Raw genomic sequence first — 23,439 nt, forward strand, 5'->3', positions numbered from 1 at the left:
ACACACACACACACACACACACACACACACACACACACACACACACACACACAGTCACCCTCGCTCCCCACTGCCATCTGGGCTCCAGCATACAGCAACAGTGGTCCCTTGTAATTAGACCCATAGACCCAGGAGCCAGGCCCAGTCCAGCCCAGTCCCAGCCTCTCATTTAGCAGGGCCTTCCTGGACTACTTAAGGGCCTCGCCAACACAGCTCTGGTCTTCAGAGGTCCGTTTTGTTGAGTTGTCTCACTGCATTTAATTTCTGGATTTCCACCCTGCAGTCACCGGTCACTGGAAAGAGCAAGCAGATTGAAGGTAACGTGGAGGCTTTTTTAAAAATCATGATTTAAAGGCTGTTGATTTAGGGAGCTAGAGGTGTGTAGAATAAGTGGTATTTATATCAATGGTTTAAATGACTGATGTATGTTTGGTATTTACCTTATGGTGATACAGTATTGTCAACTGAAGTGAAATATCTGATTCCATTTTTCTCTTCTCATCCTTAGCCATAGTTTTGCATACAGTTATGATTCCGTCACACAAAGAATACCAGTTTTATTTCTCAAATTGGACATCAAAACTATAATTCCAGGTGTTTAATAACATTACATGGAAATATGTATCAATAATTAAAGAAACAAATTAACACAACTGAATACAAAGTAATTTCTAATACACTACAGGGTAGGACATCTATTTTCTCTAGCTAACCCAAAAACTCTTGGTTGTCAGTTGGGATTAGATCCTGCCCAGGCTAAAAACTCTTCATGCACTATAGGGCTTAGTGCTATCAAGTCTCAGTGGACTCAGGTTGGAGTAAATACAACATTTTCCTGTCCCTTTCTAGGCCCCAAGATGTCTATCGCTAATGCGGCTGCCCAGGCCATGCTGTCAGATGCCCTGCTACGCGACGGCGCTGGGGGCAACCGCATCGGTCACCTGGAGCTGGAGCTGCCACTTGACAGGGTCATCAAGTTTGTGTCCGTGGGGCTGCCCTTACTGCTGGTGTCCATGGCCTTCGCTCGTGAAATCTCCATCGGTCAGTCTGTCTCTCTCTCTCTCTCCCTCCCCTTGTTTTGCTGCACATTTGGCCCTTTATGAGATATTCATTTTCTTTCCTCTCTTTTTGTCCATCTTTCCCTTTTCTGTGTTATTTTCTCTTTTCTCACGCCTCTTTTGTCCCAAGTATCATTGTGTCATCTGCCTCATTATCTTTTCCTTTGCCTCACGTTTCTCTCTCTTTTCCCTTTACTGTGTGGGAGTGAGAACCTGTGTTTAGGCTAATCGATTAACTAAGTTCATTCTAATGCCTCTCATGAATTGCAGCAGTATCCTATTATTTTCAACGAAGTCTTTACATGTATTCATAGCATTTACATTTGTTTCCTGATTTGAGTTGACATGTACTGGACCCCAACCTTGGTCAACTGCAGCAATAACACTAACACACAACAATGTGCGTGGTAGCGGCAGCCATAACAGGCTACGTACAGACAAGCTTATTTCCTCGTTTCATTGACATTGAGCTAACGATCGTCTTCCTACGGAGCTGGCCTATAATCAGCCACTACAGATGCTTATAGGAAGGGGGATGATTGAGAGCAGCGTTCGCCGACGCTGCATTGCTCGGTAATTATAGGCAACCTGCTGTTTTTGCAGCTCTCTATCGAAGTCAAATGATAGGATATGTTAATTAACTGGAAGATGTTGCAAAACGGAAAACCGTCTAGGAACAGTTGATGGATCTTGGCCCTTCTTATCTGGTTTGTTTTTTGCTTTATCTTTCGTTGATTGTCTGGTTGGTGTCTGTGTTGTGTGTGTTGTGTGCACCTGCGGCTGCAGACAAGAATTCTGCCACAGCTACAAATAGCTGGGTGAGAAGGAGCCCTTGTTGTACAATGTGTAACAAGTAAGATAGGGATGGCAATAGGGGTTCTTTGTCAAACTGTCTGTGGTAGAAGGAACATGCTTTGTTGCTGTCTGTGTTCCCTTGTAACCTGACGGTCTTGTTAAATAGTCCATTTCAGATACAGTATGTCCCCAGCTATCTCAATTTACTAAAAGACACGCGCACACGCACATACACGCACACACAGTTTCACATCTACATTGTGTTACATGTAATCTGTCCATGAACAGTAATGACATAGTATCATACTAACAGTATGGGTTCAGCATAAGCCTTCTGCATGTCCTGTCAGTAAATTTATGGTTGCGTGAGCTTCTTTTAGGAGACTCTCACGGATATGGAGATGTGGAGGCTGTCTATAAAAATAGGACGTCCTGCGTTTAACTCAGGGTTAACTCGCCCTACCCTGCCCTCCCAGCACTGCTGTAGGGGAAATAGACTGAAGGGAAGGGTGTGGACCCCTGGCTCTGTGGTTCAACCATCTGTATGGTGGAGCGGGCTGGGCTCGGTCCTGAAAAACACCCACACATTAGGAGAGTAATACCACCCTGTTTTAAAACCCAGTTTTCCATTTAGAAACATATGATTTAGATTTTTTTTTTACATTTCTGTTTCTGGAAAAAGGACACTTGCACATAAAGGAATCTCTCTCTCTCTCTCTCTCTCTCTCTCTCTCTCTCTCTCTCTCTCTCGTGTTTATGCCTATGCATGCAAGTATGTTATGTGTGTGCACATGCATGCATCTTTATGTCATCGTAATACCTTTACAAAATAGTTAATGTTTTTCCTCTAGGCCCACAGATCAGCTGTTTCCCCCCCAATAACTTTACAGCCAAGCAGGCAGCCTACGTGGACACGTACTGCTGGGACTCCCTGATGCACCATGAGTTTGACACAGATGGAAACTTTGAGGAGCGATCCCTCTGGGTGCACAAGGTAAGGCGATGTTCTGTCATGATGGAACGAGAGACAATTGTACACACCTTAAAGGGGAGCTGACAGCGTTTTAACTACTTTGCAGATATGAATATGCAGATATGCTCATAGGGCGGCACACAATTGGCCCAGCGTCGTCCGGGTTTGGCCGGGGTAGGCCATCATTGTAAATAAGAATTTGTTCTTAACTGACTTGCCTAGTTAAATAAAGGTTCAACATTTTTTTTTAAATAAATAATACAATGAAACAAACGATCATAGTATCAGTCATAACTATCAAATTCCCAGTTCATGCTACTAAACCAACTTTATAAGAATTTTTTAAATCAGGTTATATTTGTCTCAACATTTCATGATGTGGAGTAAGGCATTGTTGACAGAATAGATGTATACAGTTCAATGCATTATCAATATAATTCACCAATACATTTCTTGGTAGTCCAACAAATATTGCTATCAGGTTGTAAATCACAGCTGGCCTGGTACATTGTTTGCTGCCTCCAGCCATTCGGGATTCAGTTTCAATGAGTCAATATTTAGGACAAAAACAGACGAATGTAACTAAGGCTGGGAATGTCAATACAATCAACCTAGCAAGGGCAATGATCACAATTCAGTCATAATGTGGCTAATAGGCTAGTTTGTCTATTTATGTAGCTATTTATTTAGTGAGCTAAAAACACAGAGCCTAACACTTCTGGGATGATATTATTAGGTCAGTGGGTGAGCGGTGTCATTTGGTTTGCTAGCATGAAATGTGAATCACTTTGTTACCTAGCTATGCTGAACTTGAATGGCTGTTAACATATCTCTAAGTTGTCAATCAAATGTACTTGGCATTGATGAAATGGGTGAGGAGGCAGGCAAGTTCCCATTCAGTTATTAAAACGTGGGTTGGGACAAGCATGCATTGGCAGGCAAGCTGCAGAAGGGCGAACCGGCTACTATTCCCCATCATTTATCAGTGCAGTTTTGACGGCCAACTACAAGCTGAAAAAGTTTGAGAGGGTTTATCTACTGTTCCCTTGTTAGATTTATGCTCATCTCGTACTAGCCAACATTAGATGTTTATCTTGTTGTTGTTGATGTACATAGGAAACTGAGGGAGAGAGAGCATACCTGTTCATGGTTGTTTGATCAATAGCGCTGTAAAGTTCACAAATGTAAGAGGACTCCCGTGGTATTTACATATAGCAGAAATCCATTCAGGTGTATTTGTGGCTTTTGGTGAATGCTTTCTAATGATCTGAAGTCGCGCTGTTGCTACTGCCTGTAAACACACAGTCCAGTTTAAAGTGAATGATGGCAAGCCCGTTTGACAAATGATTATTTCCATATTGGCCTACTCTAGCTCTGATTGTCTATGGCACACCGGTCTGTTTAGAGTCCATTCCTGGACAAGACTGAAATGTTTTTATTAGGTTTTATTTACTCCAGTGTCTATTAATTGTCCAAACGCATGGCCGCTTTCCCACTCTATATTGCTATAGCAATATCACAAATGCCTTAGTGTACATCATTCCCAAACATTCTATGAAAATGACCATATCTAAGTGGTAAAAAAAGAGGTATCATATTCTTCCTGGGGGCGTATATGAACAGATGTTTATAAGATGTCATGTTGCTAAAACGCTGTCAGTTCCACTGTGGCACAGGAAGGTAATGCAACTTCTGTAAATGGTTGCTCTTTGTCAGGGGATGAAGACCATGGAAACATTGTTTCTGTTTGCCATGACAACAGTGTAATGTAAGTGGATCAGTGGAGGCTCCACAGAGGAGGAAGGGGAGGACCATCCTCCTCAGTGAATTTCATAAAAATAAAAGTTGTAACACATTTAAAAAGTTATCCTTTTTAGATAAAATGATACGAAATATATTCACGTCACCAAATAACTGATTAAAACATACTGTTTTGCAATAAAGATCTACAGTAGCCTCAACAGCACTCTGTAAGGTAGCACCATGGTGTAGCCAGAGGACAGCTAGCTTCCGTCCTCCTCTGGGTACTTTGACTTCAATACAAAACCTAGGAGGCTCATGGTTCTCACCCCTTTCCATAGACTTACACAGTAATTACAACTTCTGGAGGACGTCCTCCAACCTATCAGCTCTTGCAGCATGAACTGACATGTTGTCCTCCCAATCAAAGGATCAGAGAATGACTTTAGTACTGAAAGCATAAGCTACAGCTAGCTAGCAATGCAGTGCAGAACATGTGGTGAGTAGTCGACTCAAAGAGAAAGACAATAGTTGAACAGTTTTTAACAAATGAATTTCTTCCAAAATGAAGGAGAAGCAATATATATATAGACAAAGAGATTGCCATTTTTCTTTCACTTTAAGTTTCACTTACTTAGCTAACAAATGCAGCTACCTATTTTAGCTTACTCAAACACCCTGCTCAAACAGAGGGATATAGCTACCTGGCTATGACTATCCAACACAACACTGGAACTCTTCCAAGTCAAGGTAAGCTTTTGGTTTTACTAATTTATTGCCACTGGGGCCCGCCTGTGTAAGTGCTAAACTGCTTACTGACTGTACACTGTAATGTTACTGTATGATTGTAGCGGGTTTACTAACGCGTTAGTTCTGTTAGCTATGTTGACTATGATGTTACTTTAGCTAATATGGTGACACCGATGTAGGCTGTATTTGTATTTGTATTTATTATGGATCCCCAAAGCAGCAGCTACTCTTCCTGGGGTCCAGCAAATTAAGGCAGTTTATACAATTTTAAAAACATTACAATACATTCACAAATTTCACAACACACTGTGTGCCCTCAGGCCCCTACTCCACCACTACCACATATCTACAGTACTAAATCCATGTGTATGTATAGTGCGTATTTTATCATGTGTGTGTGTATGTGTGTGTATGTATGTATGCATATGTCTGTGCCAATGTTTGTGTTGCTTCACAGTCCCCGCTGTTCCATAAGGTGTTTTTTAATCTGATTTTTAAATCAAATTTTACTGCTTGCGTCAGTTACTTGATGTGGAATAGAGTTCCATGTAGTGGCTCTATGTAGTACAGTGTGTCTTCCATAGTCTGTTCTGGACTTGGGGACTGTGGCATGTCTTGTGGGGTATGCATGGGTGTCTGAGCTGTGTGCCAGTAGTTTAGACAGACAGCTCGGTGCATTCAACATGTCAATACCTCTCATAAATAAAAGTAGTGATGAAGTCAATATGTCCTCCACTTTCAGCCAGGAGAGATTGACATGCATATTATTAATATTAGCTGTGTGTACATCCAAGGGCAAGCAGTGCTGCCCTATTCTGAGCCAATTGCAATTTTTCTAAGTCCTTTTTTTGTGGCACCTGACCACACGACTGAACAGTAGTCAAGGTGCAACAAAACTAGGGCCTGTAGGACCTGCCTTGTTAAGAAGGCAGAACATCGCTTTATTATAGACAGACTTCTCCCCATCTTAGCCACTACTGCATCAATATGTTTTGACCATGACAGTTTACAATCTAGGGTCACTCCGAGCAGTTTAGTCATCTCAACTCGCTCAATTTCCACAATATTTATTACAAAATTTAGTTGAGGCTTAGGGTTTAGTGGGTGTTTTGTTCCAAATACAATGCTTTTAGTTTTAGAAATATTTAGGGATAACTTATTCCTTGCCACCCACTCTGAAACTAACTGCAGCTCTCTGTTGAGTGTTGCAGTCATTTCAGTCACTGTAGTAGCTGATGTGTATAGCGTTGAGTCATCCACATACCTAGACACTCTGGCTTTTCTCAAATTGAAAAAAGCAAGGGGCCTAAACAGCTTCCCTGGTGAATTCCTGATTCTAACTGGACTATATTTGAGAGGCTTCCATTAACTTCTTATGGCTCGAATCCCATTAACGGGATCGATTTGACAACATCCGGTGAAATGGCAGAGCGCCAAATACAAATTAAATTACTATAAATATTCAACTTTCATGAAATCACACATGCAATACACCAAATTAAAGCTACACCTGTTGTTAATCCAGCCAATGTGTCAGATTTCAAAACGGCTTCACGGCAAAAGCAAACCATGCGATTATCTGAGGATAGCACCCCACCAAACAAACACAGACAATCATAATTCAACCCGCCATGCGCGACACGAAACTCAGAAATAAAGATATAATTCATGCCTTACCTTTGACGAGCTTCTTCTGTTGGCACTCCAATACGTCCCATAAACATCACAAATGGTCCTTTTGTTCGATTAATTCCATCGTTATATATCCAAAATGTCCATTTATTTGGCGCATTTGATCCAGAAAAACACCGGTTCCAACTCGCGCAACATGACTACAAAATATCTCATAAGTTACCTGTAATCTTTGTCCAAACATTTCAAACAACTTTCCTAATACAACTTTAGGTATTTTTTAACTTAAATAATAATTACAATTTAAGACGAGATAAACTGTGTTCACTACCGGAGGAAAACAAAGTGGAGCGTGCTTTCAGGTCACGCGCCTCAACTAAAACAGTACACTTCACTCGACCCTCATTCTGAACAGGGCTACTTCTACATTACACAAAGGAAAAACATCAACCAATTTCTAGAGACTGGGGACATCCAGTGGAAGCGATAACAACTTCAAGCAACTGCCTTAGAATTCTAGATTCCCATTGAAGACCCATTGAAAAGAGAGTGACCTCAAAATGTTTTTTTCCTGGATGGTTTGTCCTCGGGGTTTCACCTGCCAAATAAGTTATGTTATACTCATAGACATCATTCAAACAGTTTTAGAAACTCCACAGTATTTTCTATCCAAATCTACTAATAATATGCATATCCTAGCTTCTGGGCCAGAGTAGCAGGCAGTTTTCTTTGGGCACGCTTTTCATCCAGACGTGAAAATACCGCCCCCTAGCCTAGAGAAGTAAAAGAACACCCTATGTGTTCCATTAGACAAGTAACTCTTTATCCACATCCACACCCCACAGGGGGTGTAAAGCCATAACACATACGTTTTTCCAGCAGCAGACTATGATCAATAATGTCAATAGCTCCACATTCATTTTATCCTCAATTTCTCTAAGCAAATCATCAGTCATTTGTGTAAGTGCTGTGCTTGTTGAGTGTCCTTACCTATAAGCATGCTGAAAGTCTGTTGTCAATTTGTTTACTGTGAAGTAGCATTGTATCTGGTCAAACACCATTTTTTCCAGAGGTTTACTAAGGGTTGGTTACAGGCTTTTTGGTCGGCTATTTGAGCCAGTAAAGGGGGCTTTACTATTCTTGGGTAGCGGAATGACTTTAGCTTCCCTCCAGGCCCGAGGGCACATGCTCTCTAGTAGGCTTAAATTGAAGATGTGGCAAATAGGAGTGGAAATATCGTCTGCTATTATCCTCAGTAATTTTCCTTCCAGATTGTCAGAACCGGGTGGCTTGTCATTGCTGATAGACAACAATAATCGCTTCACCTCTTCCACACTGACTTCACGGAATTCAAAAGTACAATTCTTGTCTTTCATAATTTGGTCCAATATACTTGGATGTGTAGTGTCAGCGTTTATTGTTGGCATGTCATCCCTAAGTTTGCTTATCTTGCCAATGAAAAGTAATTAAACTATAAAGTAGTTTGCAATATCAGTGGGCTTTGTGATGAATGACCCATCTGATTCAATGAATGAAGGAGCCGAGTTGGCTTTTTTTCCACAAAATTTCATTTAAGTTTCCCCAAAGCTTTTTACTATCATTCTTTATATAATTTTTCTTTGCTTCATATTGTAGTTTCTTTTTATTTGTATTTAGTTGAGTCACATGATTTCTTAATTGCCATACCTTTTGACTCATCTCTCTCAACCATATCATTTTTCAATTCCTCATCAACCCAAGGGGATTTAACAGTTTTTACAATCATTTTCTTAATGGGTGCGTGCTTATTAGTAACTGGTATAAGTAGTTTCAGAAATGCGTCAAGTGCAGCGTCTAGTTGCTCCTCATTACACAACACAGACAAGCAAATATTCTTTACAGCATCAACATATGAATCACTACAAAACTTATTATATGACCACTTATACACTATATTAGGCCCAGCCTTTGGAACTTTGGTTTTCCTAGATATGGCTATTATATTGTGATCACTACATCCTATGGATTTGGATACTGCTTTAAAGCAAATATCTGCAGCATTAGTAAAGATGTGATCAATACATGTTGATGATTTCATTTCTGTGCTGTTTTTAACTACCCTGGTAGGTTGACTGACAACCCGAACCAGGTTGCAGGCACTGGTTACAGTTTGACGTTTTTTCCTGAGTGGGCAGTTTTATTTAATTTATTTAATTTATTTAACCTTTATTTAACCAGGTAGGCTAGTTGAGAACAAGTTCTCATTTACAACTGCGACCTGGCCAAGATAAAGCAAAGCAGTAGGACAAAAACAACAACACAGTAACTCTGTCACATGGGATAAACAAACTTACAGTCAATAACACAATAGAAAAATCTGTATACAGTGTGAGCAAATGAAGTAAGGAGGTAATGTCATGTCCTGACCGGTAAAGGGGTCTTTTGTCATTGTAGTATGGTCAGGGCGTGGCAGGGGGTGTTTGTTTTGTGTGTTTTGGGGTTTTTGGTCTAGGGGATGTTGGTTCTAGTTTTCATTTTCTATGTTCCGGTTTCCAGGTTTGGCCGAGTGTGGTTTCCAATCAGAGGCAGGTGTCTTTCGTTGTCTCTGATTTGGAAGCCATACTTAGGCAGCCTGTTTTCCTTTGGGTTTTGTGGCTGGTTACTTTCCGTTATAGTCTGTGAACCTTACGGAACTGTTTGCTGTCGTTTGTTTTTTCTTTGTTTACGTGTTCTCTTTGAATAAACAAGTAAGAATGAGCACTATACCCGCTGCGCCTTGGTCTGTCCTTAACGACGCTTGTGACAGGTAAGGCAATAAATAGGCCAATAGTGGCGAAGTAATTACAATTTAGCAATTTACACTGGAGTGATATGTGCAGATGTGCAGGAAATACTGTTGTGCAAAAGAGCAAAAAAAGAAAAACAAATATGGGGATGAGGTAGGTAGTTGGTTGGATGGGCTATTTACAGATGGGCTGTGTACAGCTGCAGTGATCGGTAAGCTTCTCTGACAGCTGACGCTGAAAGTTAGTGAGGGAGATAAGTCTCCAACTCGATTTTTGCAATTCGTTCCAGTCATTGACAGCAGAGAACTGGAAGGAAATGCAGCCAAAGGAGGTGTTGGCTTTGGGGATGACCAGTGAAATATACCTGCTGGAGCGAGTGCTATGGGTGAGGTGTTGCTATGGTGACCAGTGAGCTAAGATAAGGCGGAGCTTTACCTACCAATGTAGATGACCTGTAGATGACCTGGAGCCAGTGGGTTTGGCAAAGAATATGTAGCGAGGGCCAGCCAACGAGAGCATGCAGGTCGCAGTGGTGGGTTGTATATGGGGCTTTGGTGACAAAATGGATGGCAATGTGATAAACTGCATCCAGTTAGCTGAGTAGAGCATTGGAGGCTATTTTGTAAATGACATCGCCGAAGTCAAGGATCGGAAGGATAGTCAGTTTACGAGGGTATGTTTGGCAGCATGAGTGAAGGAGGCTTTGTTGTGAAATACGAAGCCGATTCTAGATTTAACTTTGGATTGGAGATGCTTAATGTGAGTCTGGAAGGAGAGTTTACAGTCTAGCCAGACACCTAGGTATTTATAGTTGTCCACATATTCTAAGTCAGAACCATCCAGAGTAGTGATGCTAGTCGCATTTAGTTTTACTAGCATTTAAGAGCAGTTGGAGTCCACGGAAGGAGTGTTGTATGGCATTGAAGCTCATTTGGACGTTTGTTAACACAGTGTCCAAAGAAGGGCTAGATGTATACAGAATGGTGTCGTCTGCGTAGAGGTGGATCAAAGAATCACCCGCAGCAAGAGCGACATCACTGATATATACAGAGAAAAGAGTCAATGATGGTAGCCAGTCAATATTTAAATCACCCAGAAAATATACTTCTCTGTTGAAATCACATACATTATCAAGCGTTTCACACATATTATCCAGATACTGACCGTTAGCACTTGATGGTCTATGGCAGCTTCCCACAAGAATGGGCTTTAGGTGAGGCAGATTAACCTGTAGCCATATTACTTCAACAGTATTTGACATTAGATCGTCTCTAAGCTTTACATGAATGTGGTTCTGAATATAGACCGCAACATCACCTGCGTTGGCATTTCTGTCTTTTCGGTAGATTTTATAACCATGTATTGCTACCACTGTATTATCATCAAAGGTATTATCTTGGTGAGTTTCAGAGAATATGAATTCCATCTGTTACAAGCAAGTTATTGACTTCATGGACCTTGTTTCTTAAGCTACATATTTTAATATGGGCTATTTTTTTACCACTTTTCTGGGTTGCTTGATTGTTTTTAATGCTTTACTAGGAAGTTTATCAGAGGTAGACATACTCATGTTATTTACATTGGAGCTGACAGTGCAGGGTGAGCTGCATAAAGTGGTCTTCCTACTATTGCACACCGCCTCAGTGCTAAAAGTGTAACTCTGGTTTATAGGCTCATGATTACCGCTTACAATAGCTGTAGGATAAACAGATGTATTCGGTGCAATTAGGGGTACATAAATTAAATTACTTACATTGTGCTTGCCAATGCCCCTATGATCATGTACATTTGATGCAGCACTATGACGACTCATTGTCACAATGGTAGGGATAAACTGAGCTGGTCTTGGATCATTTACCAGTCATTGTTTCAACGCAGACTTGAAATGTGTAGACAGAGTCCAGGAGCCAAGATGATTTGGATGGACTCCGTCATTCCTGTAGAGTATGTTTTGTTTCTAGAGGTGTCAAAGTTATCAATAAAAGTGACTCCAGCAGAGCTACAGTAGTATTTTAGCCAGATGTGCAATGCCAGCAGTCTGCTGAATCTTTCACACCCGTGGCCCAACGATGGTACTGGACCCTGAAATTATTGGAACTGCTAAAGTCAGTTCTTTAAAATCAAATTTCAAATGTTTAGCAGTTATGATATGTTTAGCTTGGAAAGTTTTTTTTGCCTGGTCACATACAGCTTACAAGCAAAGGTAAAAGGTGAGAGGAGAGTGCATAGATGCAAGAAGGAATACAACGTGGCTGTTATGAAAGTGAACAGTGTTTAGGCTTGATTAGGAGCGTATTCAATCCGCATCAACCTCATGATGGGTACAGTGAAAATTTGAGTGTCATGTACTAGCCTAAACCTATCGCTGTTGCATTGAACTGGGTGAATGGAATATGAATGACAGTCATCCAATATGCTGTAATAGAAATAAGGTCATGCTCATGAAAAAACAAAATCGTCCTCCCTCATCTTAAACCGCATTGACTGAAGTGGATGAAGAGTCAATGGTATACTGGAGGCATTTTGTGTGCTATACTGGTATTTGGCGGTGTTGTTGGAAAATTCCCAATTTAAAAACAAGCATTAACAATACATTCTTAAGATAGAAACCCATGAGGCTGCTGGACCTTGCTACATATTCGTCGCCAAACCCACTGGCTCCAGGTCATCTATAAGTCTTTGCTAGATAAAGCTCCACCTTATCTCAGCTCTCTGGTCACTATAACTACACCCACCCCTAGCACGGGCTCCAGCCTTTCCTTCCAGTTCTCTGCTGCCAATGACTGGAACGAATTGCAGAAATCTCTGAAGTTGGAGACATATCTCCAACTTTAAGCATCAGCTATCTGAGCAGCTTACCGATTGCTGCAGCTGTTCACAGCCCATCTGTAAATAGCCCATCCAACTACCTACCTCATCCCCATTTTGTTTTTATTTACTTTTTTTTCTCTTTTGCACACCAGTATTTCTACTTGCACATCATCATCTGTCCATCTATCACTCCAGTGTTAATTTACTAAATTGTAATTACTTCGCTACTATTGGCCTATTTATTGCCTTACCTACTTACTCCATTTGCACACACTGTATATAGATTTTACTATTGTGTTATTGACTGTACTTTTGTTTATCCTATGTGTAACTCTTGTGTTGTTTTTTGTCGCACCGCTTTGCTTTATCTTGGCCAGGTCACAGCTGTAAATGAGAACTTGTTCTCAACTGGCCTGCCTGGTTAAATAAAGGTGAAATAGAAAAAGAAAAGAGAAAATATATATCTTATTAAAAGGGACGTTTTAAAGATTTCTCCAGACATAACATTATTAAACTAAAATCAAATCAAACTTTATTTGTCACGTGCGCCGAATACAACAAGTGTAGACCTTACCGTTAAATGCTTACTTACAGGCCCTTAACCAACAGTGCAGTTCAAGAATATTTACCAAATAAACTAAAGTTTAAGATAATAAAAGTAACACAATAAAAACACTGTGACAAGACCTGGAGGTTTCTGTTACTGAGGACATTAGCAATTCATTTCAAAGCTCAGACGTGTCATTTTAGATGGGTTCTATAAATATGTAATAAGTAGTTCTATAAATACTGGGCTGTCTAAGTAAGACATGAATCTCATGCTCATGGGTATAATGATGGACTTAACCGTGTGCTGTTTCCATTTGTGTATTTTGATGTATATGGTGGACAGTCTGTTCAGATGAGGGTAAGGAGCTGTTTCACAAGCTTCTGCGGAGTGTCTGTGTTTGTCTGTATGTGTGTTTCTGTGTGTGTGTTTCTCAGTTGTACAGTACACATTTATGGAGTTTTAGGTGTTCAACATGGGAAATTAGGCGAGATTGTGAGTAGAAATGGAGAGAGATATGGAGTGCTGGATTTGTATCATTTGTTTTTTACAGTAATCGTCATTCATTTCGATTGAAAAGTGCCTCTTGCTTCCTTAATGTCTCAATGAGGAGCATCCATTAAAAGTAATTAATCTTTCTGATTAAAAACGTAAAATGTAGACTGTAAATCACTCTCTTGTTATCTACCTCCCTCTCCTTCTCTTCTTCTCTCTTATAATTTCACTCTTTCTCTCACTCTTTTTTCTGTTCTCTTCTCTTTCTCTCTACCACTCCGTCCCCTCCTTTCCTCTTCATTTCTTCCTCACCTTCCCTCCTTTCTTTCCTCTCTACCTCCCTCCCTCTCAGATGTTCCCGTACTCTCTGTTGGCTATGGCCATGATGATGTACCTGCCTGCCCTCATCTGGCGTTTCCTGGTCATGCCGTCGTTGGGCTCCGACCTGCTCTTCATCATTGACGAGCTGGACAAATCCTACAACCGCTCCGTGCGATTGGCTCAGAGCATCCTGGAGATGCGCCAGAACACCCAGAATCCCTTCACTTTCCAGGCCGAGCTTGAGAGGTGAGAGTGGGTGTGGCAAAGATTGTGGCAGAGATAGATCCAGACAGATTGGTTGAGGCAGGAATTTTGGACTGGGGAAGAGGGAAAAGTAAGCAGGCTTAAAATTGATGTCTATTTTTATTCATTTGCACACAGGATAATTTTAAACAATATGATGACGTTTAAATGCAAATTAAGAGACCATATTCAGGAGAGGTAAAAAAAAAAAAAACTGAGAAAATTCCTTCAAAGCAAATACATTGTCCTTAAACGTAAATTATTTAAAAAAAGAAACAATCTTCCGTATATCCAATTACAATGATCGTAACATCATTTTGAATGTATACTACAACTTAATCTATCCAGTCATGTCATATTGCAATATAGTACTTAAATAAGCAACCTCAATAACATTTTAATTCTTCAAAAGCGTTTTGTGAGAATGGCAACACACTCCGACAGTCGTGCCAGTTCCTCTCCACTCTTTCATCACCTTCAAATCCTCAATATTTATGATATCGATCAACTTCAAGTCTGTTTATTTGAATTCTAGTTAAAAATAAATCTAATCCCTGTTTCTTTTCAAACTCATTTCAAATGCAATACTCCGGTTCATCATTATCTCCACACCCCTTTTTTCCGTACAAGATTTGGTTCATTTTCCATTACTTACAGTGCCTTCGGAAAGTATTCAGACCCCTTGACTTTTTCTCCATTTTGATACGTTACAGCCTTATTCTAAAATGGATGAAATTGTTTTTTTTTTTCTCTCATCAACCTACAACCAATACCCCACAATGACAAACAAAAACAGGTTTTTAGACTTTTTTACAAATGTATTAACAATTAAAAACAGAAATACTGTATTTACATAAGAATTCAGACTTTGCTATGAGACTCGAAATTGAGCTCCGTTGCATCCTGTTTCCATTGATCATCCTTGAGATGTTTCTACAACTTGATTGGAGTCCACATGTGGTAAATTCAATTGATTGGAGATGATTTGGAAAGGTACACCTGTCTATATAAGGTCCCACAGTTGACAGTGCATGTCAGAGCAAAAAACAAGCCATGAGGTCGAAGGAATTGTCCGTAGAGCTCCGAGACAGGATTGTGTCGAGGCACAGATCTGGGGAAGGGTACCAAAACATTTCTGCAGCATTGAAGGTCCCAAAGAACACAGTGGCCTCCATCATTCTCAATTGTAAGAAATTTGGAACCACCAAGACTCTTCCTAGAACTGGCTGCCCGCCCAAACTGAGCAATCGGGGGAGAAGGGTCTCGGGAGCTCTAGTTCCTCTGTGGAGATGGGAGAACCTTCCAGAAGGACAACCATCTCTGCAGCACTCCACCAATCAGGCCTTTATGGTAGAGTGACCAGACGGAAGCCACTCCTCAGTAAAAGGCACATGACAACCTGCTTGGAGTTTGCCAAAAGGCATCTAAAGACTCTCAGAACATGAGAAACAAGATTCTCTGGTCTGATGAAACCAAGATTGAACTTTTTGGCCTGAATGCCAAGTGTCACATCTGGAGGAAAACTGGCACCATCCCTACGGTGAAGCATGGTGGTGGCAACATCATGCTGTGGGGATGTTTTTCAGCGGCAGGGACTGGGAGACTTGTCAGGATCGAGGCAAAGATAAACGGAGCAAAGTACTGAGAGATCCTAAATGAAAACATGCTTCAGAGCGCTCAGGACCTTAAACTGGGGTGAAGGTTCACCTTCCAACAGGACAACGACCCTAAGCACACAGCCAAGACAACCCAGGAGTGGCTTCGGGACAAGTCTGTGAATGTCCTTGAGTGGCCCAGCCAGAGCCCGGACTTGAACCCGATCAAACCTCTCTGGAGTGACCTAAAATATCTGTGCCGCGATGCTCCCCAGCCAACCTGACAGAGCTTGAGAGGATCTACAGAGAACAATGGGAGAAACTCCCCAAATAGAGGTGTGCCAAGCTTGGAGCGTCATACCCAAGAAGACTCGAGACTAATTGCTGCCAAAGGTGCTTCAACACAGTACTGAGTAAAGGGTCTGAATACTTAAGTAAATATGATATTTCAGTTTTTTTTTTTATAAATTAGAAAACATTTCTAAAAACCTGTTTTTGCTTTGTTATTATGGGGTAATGTGCTTTGTCATTATAGGGTAATAAGGCTGTAATGTAATAAAATGTGGAAAAAGTCAAGGTGTCTGAATACTTTCCGAAGGCACTATTTACATACTGTAGGTCTGTTTTGTACTGTCTCCCGGACTACCTCAAGCACTGCAACAGCTTCAACTCCTTCAAATGCAAAATGAAAAAATATCTACTGGACATTTCATTCATGGACTCAACCAAATAATCTGATGCCTCTATGTCACTCATGCTGATTATGCATTTTACTTGAATATCTTTGCTTTTTTTCGTTATTTTTTTTTTACCTCTGATCCATCATGTTTCTTTTCTTTGTGTGAATCTCCACCTATTTGAATCCGCTGTGTGGTGCTAGGGAAAAAACCAAAGGTCCAGTCAGGGGGATCCCAGGCCCGAGTTTGGGAAACCCTGCCTTATATGATGATTTTTGAGTGGCAAACATGTTCCTGTTGTTTGTAATTGCCATGGCTGTGGCCATTAAAAAATATATCTTTGAGTTTCTATAAACAAAAGTAAGCTAATTACAGATAAAAGTATCTGAACTGGAAACTGAAAACAAGACCCTATTTAGGTTTTAACTACAGTTAGGTGACTGACTATTTAAATCTTGAATACTATGATAAATGCTTTAAATCCTCACACAACCTCCATTACCAAACATCAGAGCCAATAACATGAAAGTGTGTTTGAACCAACTGTCCTCTAACCCCATCTCTTCCATGGTCTCTTGTCAGGGCCAAGCGGAAGCGTTACTTCGAGTATCCCCTGTTGGAGAGGTACATGCAGAGCAAGCACGGCTCCTACTTCCTGGTCAGCATGCTCTTTCTGCGCGGCTTCCTCTTGCTCACCTTCATGTCTGCCGCCTGCCTCTACCTCGTCTACTTCCACCTATCCGCCTTTCTCCAGGATGAGTTTAGCTGCTTTGTCCGCACCGGCTTGCTGCGCGACCAAAACTGGGTCCCAGAACTGGTCCAGTGCAAAATGACCGGCCAACTGGTCTTCCAGGTTATTAGCGTGGCTAACGGCGCTATCTACGTCCTTCTGGTACCTATTGTGCTGTTCAGCTTGGTCCGCCTCTTCTGTTGGGATACGACTCTATTGTCGGTCTACGAGGTTCTACCCGCATTGGGACTTAACAGCGGTCGCAAGCTGGGCTGCCCGCTCAACGACCTCAACGTTCTTCTGCTGTTTTTGCGAGCTAACGTGGCGCATCTGCAGTCTTATGGCAGGCTGAGGGCCGTATGCTCGCTGGCATCCCCGCAGATCGGGAAGGGGAATGGCGTGAAGGGCGCGGGGATGCTGACGGCAGAGGAGATCGAGGAGAGGGCCGAGGCAGCACAGGAGCTGGAGGAGGAAGTGGAGGAGCTGCAGGAGGAAGGGAAGCTCAACCTGGTGGATATCATGACCATTTTAGGAGCGGCCCGGGGAAACGCGGTCAACTGCACCGATTCCAGGCCTCTGGTGGAGGAGAATATGAGTCTGGGTACTGTAACTCTTATCTACACTCTGAAACGTATTCTGCTTGTGGGATTGTTCGCCTATATTGTTTGGGATGTTCAGAAAATTATAAAGTGAGGGAGCTCTCTCTGCGAGACTGCAGATGATGTTCAAATTAAATAACGAATGGTGGTGTAAGCAGTTTTCATTGAATAGCCACTCTACTCTTACTGAATATTGAATGAGGAGGCAATAGTAGTAATGGACTTCACTTGAGATAGCAGTTTTGATTCAAACTTTTCCATCTACACTGTGATACAAAAATGCTTTCCACAAATATTAACTGTTCACAAATGGTTTTCTTATACATGTACTTCTATACCAGTAGGCCTAATATAAATAAGTATTACGTGTTAGAGTTTTTTCTCAGGACCGGGAAGCCTATAATTCTAAAAGAGGCTTTTATTAGGAACTACAGCAAGAGAGCAGATACAATTAGTGGTCATTCCCACTCCTAACTCCCCTCTCTGTCTCCTTACAGAGCCAAACCACCAGGGGTACCATGAGTTGAAGGAGACTGCATCATGTAATCGTTACTAAACCACCAATTGACTGAACCATCAATGTGACACCAATTGAGGGGGAGGGGGGATCAAAAAGACAACCTGGGAGAGAAGCGAGGGAAGGGGTTCTGTATCCAGAGAAGTTGTTCCAAAAAGCCTCCATTAGAATTAAAAACTTGGTGGTTAACTTGAGCGATGTAGTTTCTTTATGTATGACTGAGCTTCTGGGTTGTTGTGACTCAACTTAATTTCAACCTCAGTTTTCCAACTTTTCTTTATGGTTATGCTATTTACTGTACTTGATTTTGTGATTTGTCAGCAAGGAAAGTTGTATGTGTTAAATGTCAACCAGTAACATTTTGTTTGTTCTACGTCAACAGATACCAATGTAATGAATAAGGTTATTTTTATTACTGTTGTGTTGAATGGCTCAAGTGCAACATTTCCCTCACCACTTGTGAATCACATTGTAAATGAATTGCCTTGGAAAATATATGTGATTATTTAATTGAATAAAATACATTTTAAAAGTGCTCACTCTCCAAAAAATGCTTATTTTATCTAAACATTCTGCGCTGAAACATTTGCTGCACTTTGAGCACCTTTTGTAATTAAAATAAGAAACATTTATGTATCTTGTCTTCACTGATGTTTTGAGCGCTTACACTTTTAAACTCTAAACTGGATTATTCTTCTCTTACGCACGCCACATCTGCTATTTACTAGAAAGATAAACACAGACTCTTATTCTCCTCTTTACTAAATTGTAATAAAATTATATTAAATTCATATTCTTATCCTACACCCAGTTCTGACTGAAAGGGCCACCAAAATTCACAGATTTATAGTTAGTGGGTTAAGAAATGACCCAGGGTTGGGTTGGGAAAACCAGGGTTGGGAAAACAGGGTTGATAATGTAGGGGTTGAAGAAAGTTTCACATATTTACTGCCCAATGTGGTTTGGAGTGCTGAGATGGCATTTTGAGATGCAATGTCAGATGTCCTGCAAAGACTCTGCTTTAGGGCTTGTCCCATATGACACCCTACTCCCTATATACACTCTTAAAAAAAAAAAAAAAGCATAGCGGACTACTTTTGACCGGGGCCCATAGGGCTCTTGTCAAAATAGTAAACTATGTAGGGAATAGGGTGTTGGGACATAATGTTAGTTGTGCAGCCAAAGCCACATACCTAAACATCCTTGCTGACCTACTCACACATAAATCCACCACTAAGTTCAAAGTGTGGAAACTACAATATGTTTCCCTGATTCAGATAATATAGCCTTGTATGCCAGGCGTATAGGCTATAGACACATGCTGGTGAGTGAGACTACATTACTTTAGTAACCATAATTCCTCAGCTGTACATGGTAACTGTAGGTAATGATTGAAATGCGTAGGTAATGAAAAGAAACTGCCCATACGTAGTGTGTTTCAAAATAGTTACCTAGTGTGTCTACTGTGTAGTGATACAATTTCGGAATCCTCTCCCTCAAGCACCCCGCTCTGTTTTTTGTGTTTGAATACAATTCCTCATATTAGCCCTGGCAAAGACATCAGATGCCATAACACAGCCAGAGACCTTCATTATATCTCATGAATTGACACTGTAAATAAAGCTGCTCACTTTAGTCTATTTCAACTCGGGCTGGTATAGATTTGTATTGTTTCATATCACACATCTTGATGAAAATCCTCACAAACTCTCCATAATGTATCTGTCCATAACTCCCTAAATCCTTTTTGGAATGATAAACAGAATTAAACCAGAGACATGATCTTTGGAATGTTATGATTACATATTTCCAAATGAACAAACAAATGAATAAATTAAAACAAATCAATCAATCAGCCAATAAATCAATATAACAACCAACCTGCAATGGATTCATCAAAAGTTTTCCATGATGAAAACTTGTTTACTTCTCAACTTAAGGCATGTGTGTCACTGTAGCTTATACAATCAGTTTGTCCTTGTCAGAAAGCCTCTGAAATATTGAGAATAATCACTCACAGCCAGTTAGAGACCTGTACAGTACTATCCATCACCACCCAGGGTTCCACTGGGTTTGACGCCCAAGTTCATGAACTGTCAGCACAAGACATATCTGACCTTTTTAATGGATTACGCTCTGAAATCTGTACGAATAGGCATGGTCTGGAACCAACAGGACCCTGAACAGCTTCTACCCCCAAGCCATAAAACTGCTAAATAGTTTATTCAATTATTAATCAAATAGCTACCAGACTTATCTGCATTGACCCTTTTTGCACTAACTTTTTTTACTCATCACATACGCTGCTGCTACTGTTTATTATCTGTCACTGTAATGCTTACTGTAGTGGGTGTGGAGTCAGGCGCAGGAAACAGGAGTGTTTGCTATCGGGTTTTAATTAAATGCACCGTCAAAAGAATATACACCCAAGAAACAACAACAGGGTGTAATCCAAAAACACAAGATCCAAAAACACGTACCACTCCACGAAACACAGTGAACAACAGAAATAAGCCCGCACACAGAACAGGTGGGGAAACGGGCTTAAATACCTAACTAAACACTAATGAGACACAGGTGAAACCAATAAAGACAAAACCAACAGAAAAGGAAAAAGGGATCGGTGGCAGCTAGTAGGCCGGTGACGACGACCGCCGAGCGCCACCCGAACAGGGAGAGGAGTCACCCTCGGCAGGAGTCGTGACAGTCACTTTATTCCTAGTCATACTGTATGTACATATCTACCCCAATTACCTCATACCCCTGCACTTCGACTCGTTACTGGTACCCCTTGTATATAACCAAGGTATCGTTACTCATTGTATATCCATATATTATTTACTTTTACATGTTTTACTTATTATTTCTCTACTTTCTCTCTGCATTGTTGGGAAGGACCCGTAAGTAAGCATTTCACATTTTATTTGATCTGGCTACAATAAATGGCTTTAGTACAGAGCTAATGTGGACAACATGTGAAAAGCAAATAATGTAGTAATTATTAATTATCAGTCTAACAATAAAATCAATAAACTCCTCGGGGGAAGGGGGGGACCATCATACTTAGTGAATTTCAGAACATTTCGGTGAATTTCAGAATAAATCGTGAAACATTAAAAAGTTATGCTATACAGAATATATTCCCGTCACCAAATATCTGATTAATAACTGAAGGTCTACAGTAGCCTGAACAGCACCCTCTAGGGTAGTGCTATGGTGTAGCCGGAGGAAGGCTATTTTCCGTCCTCCTCTGGGTACATTGACTTCAATACAAAACCTAGGAGGCTCATGGTTCTCACCCCTTCCATAGACTTACGCAGTAATTATGATGACTTCCAATCAGAGAATTAATCTAGTACTGAAAGCATAAGCGGCAGCTAGCTAGTAGCGCATTTGGGGCGGCAGGTAGCCTAGTGGTTAGAGCATTGAACTAATAACCGAAAGGTTGCAAGATCAAATTCCTGAGCTGACAAGGTAAAAATCTGTCGTTCTGCCCCTGAACAAGGCAGTTAACCCATTGTTCCTAGGCTGTCATTGAAAATAAGAATTTGTTCTTAACTGACTTGCCTAGTTAAATAAAGGTCAAATAAAAAATGTAAAATACAGTGTGGTGAGTAGTTGACTCCAAGAGAGAGAAAGACAATTGAACAGTTTTGAACAAATTAACTTCTTCAAAAATAAAGGAAAAAATATCTAGATATATTTGATTCAAATGTTTTCTTAGTCCACCTTTCACTTACTTAGCTAATGCAGCTAATTTAGCCTACTCAACAACCTGATTCAAACAGAGAGGAATCATATGTATCTTAGCTAGCTGGCTAAGGCTATCTAACACTGCAACTCTTCCATGTCAAGGTAAGCTTTCGGGGCCCGCTGGTGTAGTTGCTAAACTTCTTGCTGTACACTGTACTGCGTGATTGCACACATGGATTGGACAGGCCTGGCGCGGCATATGGCATGCCAATTAGTGTCAATGACCCAAAACACACAACTGGAGGTGTGTTTTGGGTCATTGTCCTGTTGAAAAACAAATGATAGTCCCATTAAGCGCAAACCAGATGGGATGGCGTATTGCTGCAGAATGCTTTGCTAGCCATGCTGGTTAAGCATGCCTTGAATTCTAAATCAAAGACAGTGTCACTAGCAAAGCACCCCCACACCATCACACCTCCTCCTCCATGCTTCAGAGTGGGAACCACACATGCGGAGATCATCCGTTCACCTACTCTACGTCTCACAAAGACACAGCAGTTGGAACCAAAAATGTCAAATTTGTACTCATCAGACCAAAGGACAGATTTCCAATGGTTTAATGTCCATTGCTCGTGTTTCTTGGTCCACACAAGTCTCTTCTTCTTATTGGTGTCCTTTAGTAGTGGTTTCTTTGCAGCAATTCGACCGTGAACGCCTGATTCATGCAGTCTCCTCTGAACAGTTGATGTTGAGATGTGTCTGTTAAACTCTGCAAAGCATTTATTGGGTTGAAATCTGTGGTGCAGTTAACTCTAATGAACTTATCCTTTGCAGTAGAGGTAACTCTGGGTGTTCCTTACCTGAGGCGGTCCTCGTGAGAGCTAATTTCATCATAGCGCTTGATGGTTCCTCTTTGCTTATTTTTGCTGTTCTTGCCATAATATGGACTTGGTCTTTTACCAAATAGGGCTTTCTTCTGTATACCACCCCTAACTTGTCACAACACAGCTGATTGGCTCAAATGCATTAAGAAGGAAAGAAATTCCACAAATTAACATCAACAAAGCACACCTGTTAATTGAAATGCATTTCAGGTGACTACCTCATGAAGCTGGTTGAGAGAATACCAAGAGTGTGCAAAGCTGTCATCAAGGCAAAGGGTGGCTACTATGAAGAATCTCAAATAAAAAAATACATTTCGATTTGTTTAACACTTTTTTGGTTACTACATGATTCCATATGTTTGGGCTTCTGAGTGGCACAGCAGTCTAAGGCACTGCATCTCAGTGCTAGAAGCATTACTACAGACCCTGGTTTGATTCCGGGCTGTATCACAACTGGCTGTGATTGGGAGTCCCATAGGGCTGTGCACAATTGGCACAGCATCGTCCGGGTTAGGTCTTGGGCCGTCATTGTAAATAAGAATTTGTTCTTAACTGACTTGCCTGGTTAAATATTGTAGAAAATAGTAAAAATAAAGAGAAACCCTTGAATGAGT

The 23,439-nt window shown here is 40.9% G+C and overlaps 1 protein-coding gene across 2 annotated transcripts; it reads left to right on the forward strand.

The window, feature by feature from the left end:
* The first annotated feature begins 227 nt into the window (after positions 1–227).
* Positions 228–18,783, forward strand: panx3 (pannexin 3). 2 transcript variants are annotated; one of them, XM_082974686.1, is made up of 6 exons: positions 228–317; positions 850–1,041; positions 2,705–2,847; positions 13,919–14,133; positions 16,985–17,733; positions 18,229–18,783. In XM_082974686.1, exons 2-6 carry the CDS (start codon positions 858–860, stop codon positions 18,285–18,287), a joined length of 1,350 nt encoding a protein of 449 aa, XP_082830812.1. In that variant the 5' UTR covers positions 228–317; positions 850–857; the 3' UTR covers positions 18,288–18,783. The 2 variants fall into 2 exon arrangements, with proteins under 2 accessions (XP_082830812.1, XP_082830811.1); XM_082974685.1 differs by having other exon boundaries at positions 16,985–18,783.
* The last annotated feature ends 4,656 nt before the right edge of the window (positions 18,784–23,439 follow it).

This window comes from Salmo salar, chromosome 04, assembly GCF_965601325.2.
Source record: "Salmo salar chromosome 04, fSalSal1, whole genome shotgun sequence".
Taxonomy (NCBI): Eukaryota; Metazoa; Chordata; class Actinopteri; order Salmoniformes; family Salmonidae; genus Salmo; species Salmo salar.

Bases quoted from the DNA above. Each gene is read 5' to 3' on its own strand.
- panx3 (XM_082974685.1), top strand. From the start codon at position 858: ATGTCTATCGCTAATGCGGCTGCCCAGGCCATGCTGTCAGATGCCCTG. The intron at 1,042-2,704 runs GTCAGTCTGTCT...TTTTTCCTCTAG, and splicing joins CGCTCGTGAAATCTCCATCG to GCCCACAGATCAGCTGTTTC. The intron at 2,848-13,918 runs GTAAGGCGATGT...CCTCCCTCTCAG, and splicing joins GATCCCTCTGGGTGCACAAG to ATGTTCCCGTACTCTCTGTT.